The 10950-nt window shown below is 40.8% G+C and overlaps 2 protein-coding genes across 2 annotated transcripts in view; one reads left to right on the plus strand and one right to left on the minus strand.

Annotated features, from left to right (window-relative positions):
* The window catches only part of LOC104962295 (dTDP-D-glucose 4,6-dehydratase), a 6505-nt gene extending 3832 nt beyond the window's left edge, over positions 1–2673 (plus strand). Inside the window, exons 7-15 of the mRNA XM_010790727.1 lie at positions 6–65; positions 147–295; positions 379–477; positions 649–708; positions 913–956; positions 1071–1236; positions 1316–1371; positions 1647–1744; positions 2180–2673. Of these exons, the coding sequence (XP_010789029.1) occupies positions 6–65; positions 147–295; positions 379–477; positions 649–708; positions 913–956; positions 1071–1236; positions 1316–1371; positions 1647–1744; positions 2180–2262 (815 nt within the window). The 3' untranslated portion in view covers positions 2263–2673. The remainder of the gene's footprint in view (positions 1–5; positions 66–146; positions 296–378; positions 478–648; positions 709–912; positions 957–1070; positions 1237–1315; positions 1372–1646; positions 1745–2179) is intronic.
* Positions 2674–10572: 7899 nt separating this feature from the next.
* LOC104962296 (ATP-dependent RNA helicase DDX3X-like) overlaps positions 10573–10950 on the minus strand; it is a 2236-nt gene continuing 1858 nt past the window's right edge. Inside the window, exon 6 of the mRNA XM_010790728.1 lies at positions 10573–10652. Within this exon, the coding sequence (XP_010789030.1) occupies positions 10573–10652 (80 nt within the window). The remainder of the gene's footprint in view (positions 10653–10950) is intronic.

Here is a 10950-nt window from a genome sequence, read left to right on the forward strand (position 1 = left end):
GTCTCACATTTTCAACACAGAGAACATCGATGTGATCTTTCACCTGGCGGCCAAAACACACGTTGGTGAGCAGCAGCAGTCCACCTCGCATTTCTATTGAAACCCGCCTCTCATTGCCTAACTCTGTGTTCTTCTTTCCTTGTCAGAGACGTCATTCAAAGCCCCGGGTAGTTTCCAGCATGTGAACATCGAAGGGACCAGAGTTTTACTGGCAGCCGCCCATCAGGCCCCACACCAATCACAGCGCTTCGTCTACGTCAGCACTGATGAGGTGTACGGAGAGGGGCTGGATCAGGTCAGTGAGCAGGGCCTAGAAAGATGGAGAGTTTTTGGATTGATTTTAAGATTTCGATTTTTTTTTGGTGTTTGTTTTCACAGGTCTTTGATGAGAGCAGTCCAATGAGGCCCTCCAACCCGTATTCTACCACCAAAGCAGCCGCTGAGTACCTGGTCCGCTCCTACTGGGACAAATATAAGGTTAGGCACAAACAGCACAATGTGTGGAAAGGATTTATTTACATACAATATATCTGTTTGGAAATTCACTGCATTTGCTAATTCTGATAGTAGAAATAAGACATCCAGATCTATATGTTGTTCCTGACAGTTCTTTGAATATGAAATCCTGCTTTGTGTTTGTATTTCTAGTTTCCCATCATCATCACCAGGAGTAACAACATCTACGGGCCACGGCAGTACACTGAGAAGGTACTTTTGTACTTAGCTTGGAGCCATTGTGTACAATATATATATATTAAAGCACTGTTAGGTAACATGTTGTCTGTAGTACAGCGGCTTGCCTTATCTGGTTTAGTTATAAGGCTGTAAACTGTAAAGCTAAAAAACATGCTAGTAGTTCATTTGAAATGTAACATTATTTTCAAAAAGCAAAACCTCTTCTTGATCTTTCAGGTTATTCCCAAGTTCCTCACCCTCCTTCAAACGAACAAGAAATGGTAAGTTTGAACTTTACTTTGAAATAGTTTTGCAGAGAAACCAGCTTCAGTATTCATTCATAAAAAAGAAATGTATATCTAGTTTTAAATCTGAACCCCTCATTTCTCCTGCAGCACCATCCAAGGAGCCCTCCCTAAATCCCGGCACTTCCTGTTTGTCGATGACGCCATCAACGCCCTCCGGCTCGTCCTGGAGAAAGGCATTGTGGGAGAAATCTACAATGTGGGAACAAGCTGTGAGATTCCCATCATGCAACTGGCTAAGGAGCTCGTTAAAATGGTGGGTTTAGAAACTGCTGATGTAAAAACAGATAAGAGGAGGTAGCAGATGTTAAAATATCTCATCTATTGTGTTTCAGGTGAAGAACGTGCCGGACTCCGAGGTGAACGATTGGCTGGAGTTCGTACCTGACAGGTGAGCAAACTAATTAAATAATAATAATAATGGCACATCTACTTAAATACATTTTAATACTGTTCATATACTCTGTACTGCTACGTAGTCTTCATTTGTTCTCTTACTTTATTATTAATTATAGTACGCACTTTTCATGGTATTCAAAGACACTTCACATGGTAAAATTCATAGAAACAACACACTTCAAATAAATAAAACACGAGAATAATATAATAAAAACAGTGCAGTACTTTACATCCACCAGCTAAGGGAGTTTTTACCTCCTCCTACAGGCCGTGTCTCGACCTGCGATATCCAATCAGCTGTGAGAAGCTGCAGCAGCTGGGCTGGAGGGCGGACGTTTCCTGGACTGAAGGCATCAGACAGACTGGTACTGACACACACACACACACACACACTTTAACAGAGACTAACACACACACACACACACACACACACACACACACACACTCACACACACACACACACACACACACACACACACACACACACACACACACTCACACACTAACAGATAACACACACTTTAACACAGACTAACACACACACACTTTAACAGAGACTAACACACACACACACACACACTTTAACAGACTAACACACACACACACACACACACACACACACACACACTTTAACACAGACTAACACACACACACACACACACTTTAACACAGACTAACACACACACACACTTTAACACAGACTAACACACACACACACACTTTAACACACACACACCCACACACACACACACACACAGCTCCCTGATTAAAATGTGTCATTTGTGTTTTCTGTCTTTTAGTAAAATGGTACCAAGATAACGCAGACTTTTGGTCGGACCAAGAACCAATCAGGAGCAAGCTGGAAAAAGTCACAAACAAATAAGTGCTTCCCTGCTTCTTGACTGACAGGATGCAGAAAGACGAGGAGCAGTATTTCCTACAAACTACAAATGTTACATGGCTGGACAAACACTGAAGACATGAGCACACGTCAGTGTCGCTGTACACAAGAGATTATTTTTCTCAAATGTTCCTAAATGATTGTCGAACCAAAATATGCCTTACAACAGGACGCCTCTCTACAACCAAAGCAACGTGAATGCACTTTAATAACCGTCTTGTCTGAATGTATGGAGACATTTTGCAATGACACATGGTTTGTTTAAGGCTGACCAAATATTGTAGTGGAGGTGGGCTCAAAACAGGGAGGACAAGTATTACATTAAAGGTCCCGTGTCATGGCCATTTCTGCTGATCATATTTCCATTGTTGAGCCAGTTGAGGTCTACTTGAATAGATTTATATTGTGCAATTTTCCAAAATCACATTGGTTTCTCATACAGCATCTCTGTAAAGTATGTGTATTCACTCTGTCCTTAACGGCTTGTTGGAGCTCCTGCCCCCCCCCTCCTGTGAGCCCAGTGTGCTCTGATTGGTCGGGACGTTGCGAGGCTCGTTGTTGCGAGACAGGTTTCCGGGTCGGCGACACAGCGAAACTCATCCTGAGCACACAAACACTCACAGCCGAAGTAAAAACAATAAGTGTGTCTTGATATTGAGTAGAAAAAGGTTTGTAACGCTGTGAGAATGGGTCTGAAGAGAGCATTTCTCCACCATCCCAACTCGTCTATTACCAGCGTTCAGGGAGCTCTATGCAAGTCAATGGGACTTCCTGTTAGTTAGCCAAGGGGTCCTGGTGTGTGAGGGGCTCCAAGGATTGGTCCATTTGGGCCAATCCGGTCATTTGTTGTTGATCTGGGTGTTCACACGTCACAGAACCCAGGAAGCAAACAATGGAAAAAGAGAAATGTCCAACGAGGCGTTCTGGGGCAGCAGAGACAGGTCTTCTCTGTGTTAGAGTTTTACTCCCTACAGGGTGTACTTTGAGGGTTTGTGACCCTGCAGACCGTTCACATGCAGAACAACCTTCATAACAACAAGGGGACGGGTAACAACCAGAAAAGCATGACATGTGACCTTTAAATGCATTCAAGTACAAGAAATATGACTGAAAACCATCTTTTAGCAACTTAAAGAGTTCATTTAAATAAACGTTTATTTTGTAATCACAGCAGCGTGGAAAAGAAGGGAACAGCTCATCACAAATCATTCATCAAGACTTTTATAATTGTGTACAATGTATTTAACTGCCGATACACTTTTTTAAAATTTAATAACAAGGATCTTTTCTAACTAAAATACAACACTTTAAGAAAAGAAAAAGGGTCAAAACACAGTTTACATTTGCAAATCCAAACCTTTATTTGTGATAAAATCAGAATAGATGCACAATTATTTTTTTTCTCTTCGTGCAGTGCTCCTCTTCGTGCACAACTGCTAAACTAATACAGAAAGCAAATACTAACTAGCAGGCCGGGGGTGCTGAGTCCACATCGAGGGTCTGGCCAGTCAGAAATATTAAAAACACTGAGCTCTACATTTCCTTTCAATTCAGCCACTAAAACAGCAATCATTCCTAAATACAACTACACACTTTTATTTCCTTTAATAACCCTCTACATTGAACTGAAAGGGAACGAGAGCGGCACAGTGTTGCATTTGTTTCCAAGAAAGCCCAACGTTATTGTGCATAAAAGAGGCGCTTCCTTTGGGTCCCATTGCATGGTGCAGAGGGTCTTATTCTCATTTAACATGTGGATGAAGAGTCATGATGTCACATGTGTAAAAGACCCCTATCATCTTTTACCCGTTTCTGATTGGCCAGAAGCTCCCCTCCATGAGCATCAACACACAGACGCCTGAAAATATGCAAATCACAACAACATAGCAATAGAACCACAGTTAATTCTGTGTTATGAAGACTTTTAAAGATCACCACTTGCCAGACACTCACAACAAGGGTATTTACGGGAAGGAAAAGTGTAAAGACTCAAATGAACGAAAAAAAAAAACACAAATAAAATCAACATCTGACTTGGAGAGAATCTGGACACTTGTTTTTTGTACTGCATGTTTTTTTTTCTACAAAATGGTCTTTGATCGTAACGTTTTGTTAATTGTTTTATTTATTTTAATCCAAACCTTGGCATATATGGTGGTATTGTCTCAAATTTTGTTTGCCAATTAAAAAAAAATGGCTGTTTATGCTTGGTTATCATTATCGGCAATGGAGCCTGTCGCACAAACAGGTTTTTATGGATCTGATACTGAGTCCAATGAGACTTTAAAGGTAACCCGTGCAGGACGTTTCTCTAAATATGTCACATCAACTTTAGTGAGACTGTCAGCGGCTCCACGTGCACATCTTCACGTAGCGGTGCAATTAACAGAAAAGGGTTGTGGCTACAAGCTGGGTACGACTTTCAAAAGTTACTGAGGAATATGAGGAAGTACTGCCACCTCATTTCAGCACACCTGTATTAAAATAAAGGAGTTTGGTTGAAGACGAAAAGATGCGCACGCTCATGGTGTTTTGGGATTTGGCACCAGTGACAGTTTTTGCGCTGACATATTTAAAAGAGAAACTCCTACACGTTGCATCTTTAACATTTAAAAAGCTCACACTACCCCAGAAAAATAGAAATTTTCACTCATACCAATGACATTCAACATTCAAGTGCCAGTGTTTTTGTTTACTGTCTTTTGGTCAAGTCACTTTGTAAAATATCAACTTTTGTATTAGGCTTATAAAAATAAATATTTCTCAGAAATGCTTGATAAATTACACAAACTAGCAGCGAAAGTAGACTCGAGAACTCTGTGTGCAAACAGCTGATTCCTACGGTTGCTGTTAACTACAACTCCACCTGGTCCCCAAAAAAAAAAACTGTTTCATATCTGGAAGAACCTTTCTGTAAATCACACACACACACACACACACTCACACACACACACTCTCACACACACACACACACACTCTCACACACACACACACATACACACACACCTCTCACTCACACACACATAACTGTGGAGCAACCTCTCTTTTTGACACCTGTCTGCGCTACACTCACTCGCCCCTCGCACCTCTCTGAGGTTTTGGAGGGACGACAGAAGACTTCAACACTAATCTGAGTAACTGAAGTATTTTCTATAACTCGATGGGGTTCCTACAACAGAGGGGCCTTCAGGCCGCAGCAATGGGAGCGTAGCACCATTAATTGTTCAGCGACAATAGAAAGTACTCCTGCTGGAAAAAGGTCAGTATAACGCTGTATACAGTGTAACAAACTCCACTATCCGCTCCTTTAGGGCTGGGTATCGCCGGGTAAATTTAAGGCATCAAAAAAGGTTTTTAAAATATTCAAAAACTAAAGTGCTGACTTGTTCTAAATGACGACTTTTTCTCTCAGAGGAAATCACTTTTTGATTAATAAAGCTGGTGGTCAAAGCAAATGTTACATTTGGGCTTTTTTACTGTACAGGGGATGGATTTATTCACAGGATGCCACCTCAAACACTACTGAGTGGCAACAACAGATATGCTATATAGAGTAACAGCTAAATGCTAACACCAGCATGCTAACCGGCTCACAATGATGATGTAAGAAGTTTTTACTTGGTTGCCATCTTTGTTTCGGAGGCTAGTTAATGCGAATAAGACAAAGCACACATGATTTTGTTGGTAATGGCATTCGTTTTGAAGGGTATCAAACTATTGGATAATTAAATGATCTGAAGGAAACGTGTTTTATTATTTTGAACTGCTATGCTTAACAATGTCCACTAGAGGGCGAATGAGTGCGCCGACTTTCCCGTACTGCACCCGTTTCTGCATTTTTAGTATAAAATAAATAGTATGGATTCTTCATCTGACATTGAAAAAATACCCAGCCCTAAGCTAACACTTTTCAGTTTTTAGCCACTTCAAGGCACCGCACACATGTCAGACCTTCCTACGGCCAGCTTCTGCTCTAATCCTAACATGATCGCACACACACAGAAAGCGGCTCATTCAGAGAATCTCAGTGACGGCGAGGTGAAAGCAAGCAAACGATCTGCATTGCACTCACTGCAGAAGTTCAGGGGCGTTCTAACGAGGTGGGACGGGGGGGTTTTGGGGGCACAGTGGTAGTAACTCCAGCACAGTTTAATGGTAAATACAGCCAACAGATATCATCTATCCGTGCTAGAAAAAGACCTAAATACATTGCATATATATTTGCGTAATCCGAACAACACGACTTGACTGCTTTACAAACACGATGAAAAGTGAGGTAAACTGAAGTGTTACCTTCCACGCTCCCTGCTGTGCAACTCACAACATTAGCTCATATCTTACATTGTATTTCTAGCATCAGTGTCGCTGTGAAAAGCTCGGTCGCTCCTTCATTTACTCTATCTGCCCCCTAGTGGCTGCTAGAAGGCACAGCAATGTCTACACACCCAACAGATTCCTCACTGTACGTCCTTCTTTAAAAAGGTTTGCCTTTGAACTCGGCAGCAGGAACAGCGTTTAGCATCCTTAACGTTATTACTCAAACACAATAGACTGCACTAGCTGCATACTAAGTTTCTGGTTGGCAACAGCCATGGATTCAAGTAACACATCGGACTCTCACACAGGAAGTGGGGAACAATTCAGTCAAGCATTAAAACTGTTATTCAGTTAATATGTAAAGGTGGATTTTGTACCAAAATCCTATTGTGTTTATTAAACTGTAAGGTAATAGGCTTCAGTTTGGCATCCTGACCACTGAGGACACGAGTTGGATGTTAAGATTTGACAGTTTTGAAACAACTATCATCAAAAAAGCTGGTTAAGAAAACATTTACATGTAAAGGTGTCCTTAAGAATATAAAAAAAAGTGCAACTTAAAGAATTAACGTGTAAAAAAGTGAGTTTTTAAACTTAGCAAATGCTTCATATTGATTGTCATTTGCAATGTCAACTTATTGTCCCGTTTCTGATATCTTATCTTCATGCTGGTTATATATTATATTAACGGCTCTCTCTAGGATGGCGGCTATCAACCATTGCTGCAGGCAAATCAAACTGTGGTACCCACATCATGCCCACAGACAAACGCTCTGATTGGATAACGGGTGGGACGCGTCAAACACCGTTCGATCAACAATTCAACCGCTGTTTCTACTGGGACTCAATTTGAACAATAGCGACAACACAACGCTCTGTGCTGCAAAGACAATTGACCTCATGAAGTTTAAACCATAATGCAAACTCATTTCTGTATTTGGTTCCTTTCTGTTGGACATGGTGGAGTTTCATTTTTGTAATCTAACATTGCGTCCTATGACAACTTTCCTTCAACGTAGCATCCCATTAAACTGGCCCCTCATTTGAAACACTAGAATACAAAACTGGTTCAGTGAGAAATCACCAAACTCAAAGTCTGACACGAGAACCTGGTGTCTATACATCGAGAAACAATAATCTAGTTTGTATATGTGACCTGCTGTCTGCATGAATCCTCCAGCATTACTCAGCCTTAAACTCTTCACAAAACGATGTTAAAGCCAACTAGTTTCCCTAAGCTCCTCACTGACTGCACTCCAGGGAAATAGCTTGACCTGAACGCGACCTACGATTAAAAATTGGTCTTAAAATAATAGCCGACAAGAAACAAATCAAGAGTTTTAACATAACTAAAGCCTGCTGTAGAATTGTATCTATTTGCTTGGCATTTTTTTTACCTCCTTGACCAAAAAACAACAACACTTGCATATGTTTTTTTGTCCTGGTCCAGCTTTGTCATTAGTCAAAGCCAGTGGGCAATTTGAGAGATTCTGCCTCGTGAGAGTTAGCTTGTTTTCCAATTTCCAATTAGTTGGTTTTGTGTTCACCGTAAATGAAATATCTCCAAAGAATAAATGTGCCGTTCAAATTGCCCACCGAGCTAAGCTCACCAGACCGCTGCGGTCAAACGTTGAGTGATCAAACGTGATTTTTCTACACAACAAGCGAGTTTCACTTGTAATTCACATTCTTCTTCTCTTTTCTGTTTCAAGAAGAGTTGTACTATTTACATTTAATCTATTTTCACTTCGCTTAAGTTGCTCATGTAAACAAAACAAATTAAGACCCTGATGAACGTTTTCCCCACCAGGTAGCAACAGGGCTTTTTTTTTTTTGGCTTATTCTGCTGCTTATTAACAAAAAGGGAGGGGATCGGAAACCGCTGAGTCGTCTACATTTACGGCGGAGTTCCTTTTAGAAGTTCAATCAGGGACTAAAACACAGCTGAGACGAACAGGGCTAACCGTGGGCCTTGAATGCATCACAACAATAATTAGATGTTCAGTTCTGTCGTGAAGTAGCATAGCAGAAAGATGCATCTGCTGAATCAACAGAAACAAGTGGAAGCAAATCGTAGGCAGAAGCTAACATTTGTGTGGTTATTTAATAGAAGCTAAAAGGGCTAACTTGAGTACAAAGTATCTGCCGTGGAAAGCCCCGTCTGTCCCCGCTGTGAAACGGTTCGGATATATCCTTTTATCCTAAAGACCGAACAAAGAAACTGGAATGACTTATTTTAGAGAAGACTCTTCATGTAACTCTCCAGGATAGAGTGAGCGAGAACATTTTGAACTCTAAGCCTTTTTTTTTTTAAAGTTGTGTATCCCCCTTGAAAGAAGCTTTTGGCAGACAAGGGTTTTAAATGTGTGTGGTGGAAAGCGGAGCACGATTCTCAAAAGCAACGAGGCACTAAGAGTCTTTTTGTTTTTTCACCAGCAGCCGTGTTTCATTTCCATTAAATGCAGTATTCATGTCCATGCTAGGTGCGGAAAGAGTATGCCATGTGTATCTTACAATAGAAGGTTAGAAAGTGAAGTTTGACCTCACATTTTAAAACTTTTGAGTTGGTTATAAAGATCTACATGTGTGTGAATAGTAAGAAAATGACAGCTGCTTTAATGTGACTCAGCAATTAGTGACAAGATGCCTTTGAGAAACTCAAGCTCAAACCAGAGCTGTGACAAATCGCTCCGTTAGTACGACTCCCAAAAGCATAAAACCACTCTGCTTTCTGGCGGGTGAAGCAAAGAAGTGGTTTCTCTAATGTCTTCTTGAGTCACTCTGGATGAGGGTATATCAATATAAAGTGGTTATATGTGTTTGGGAGCTCATTCTCGTGAATTTGAGCTCCAATAAATAGATAAGGAATTGCTTTGAGTTTCCTCATCGCAGTTTTAGTTTTTTTTTGTTGCCAAGGTTTGATTTAGTTCAAGCCTAGTTTGTTTCCTTCCAAATATAAATAAAGAAAAACATGTTTAAACCCATACATGACATTAAATACACATTTCTTTTAGTCACAGTTGGCCAATAATTAAAACAACGGAAATAAGAGACAATTGTTTAAAAAGGCACAGTACAGAAACAAATGATCCTCCATTATGTTTTGTTTCAAACAAAAGAGACGCCGTCAGCAGTCCGGAGACTGTTAGCATCGTTGCTAATGGGCTTTTCAGAGTCCAGCCGCAGTACCTTCAGTCTGTTAGACATCTTTCTCAGATCTCTGGAAATCAAGACTTCAATATGTTTTAAAAAGGTGAAAATAAAAAACGTGTTTCTGTGGCTGCTTTTTAAAGTATCTATCATGTCAAGGAAGGAGACAGATCCCATTTTGGAATTTATATGCAGACATACTTTGCTCAGATTTGACATCTTGCCCATCTCTGCGCTATGTTTTAGAAAAGTGTTTGGCCGGTGATTTACAACATGGCCATGCGTTACATACAAAGATGACATGTGAAGGTACACAGGATGCCTGGCTGGCTTTGGGTGATGCAGACAAAAACACAATGAAGCCAAAAGTGAAAAGCTGTCTTCCTGCAGCTGCTTTGTGGGACTGTGAATCTAGAGTCTTCCAGGGGTTAAAGGAACGCCAACATATCATTCAATTGGTTATTTTTCCTTCGAGAAGGGAACATTGTTCAAACAGTCCTCACGGAAAACAAAAGGGTGCTGCTAAGCTGCAGAATAACCAACTCAAAAATCGAAGTTCCCTTTATACTGTAGCCTATTGTAAGAGGTGAGATTTACCAAAGACGAGGGACCCTAAAGACAAAGGGAAGATGGAAAGGAGGATAAAAGGAAAATAATTAAAAGATCTGAGTGTATACGGGTGGAAGGAGGGCTATATAAATGAGTATAAATAGTTTAATAACATGCACGTGGTTTTTCTTTAAGGTAAATGAGGGGGAGGAGACGGATGGGGTGCAGACAGTGGAGTGGAGAAAGGAAGGAAGAGGGGGTGAGTTAAGGAGGAACCTAGTTGCCCCACCAGTCCACTTGAGGGTGCGAGTAGTTTCCTCCGTAGCCATCGCTCGTGTAGAAGTTTCCAAAACCAGCTGAGAGGGAGGAGAGGAGAGAACTCAGAGTTAACAAGAGAGTGAGAGAGTTGTTGTTGTTCATTATAACCAGAGGTGGGAAGTAGTGGAGTACAAATACTTTGTTACGGTACTTAAGTATCTGGTATCGGTACTTTACTCCACTACTTATTTTTCTGACCACTTCTTACATGTTGAACTCAAATACCTGTACTTTCTACTTCTTACATGTTGAACACAAATACCTGTACTTTCTACTTCTTACATGTTGAACTCAAATACCTGTACTTTCTACTTCTCTCATTTTCCAAGGCACACG

Source organism: Notothenia coriiceps, unplaced genomic scaffold, assembly GCF_000735185.1.
Source record: "Notothenia coriiceps isolate Sejong01 unplaced genomic scaffold, NC01 NC01_scaffold00034546, whole genome shotgun sequence".
Lineage (NCBI taxonomy): Eukaryota > Metazoa > Chordata > Actinopteri > Perciformes > Nototheniidae > Notothenia > Notothenia coriiceps.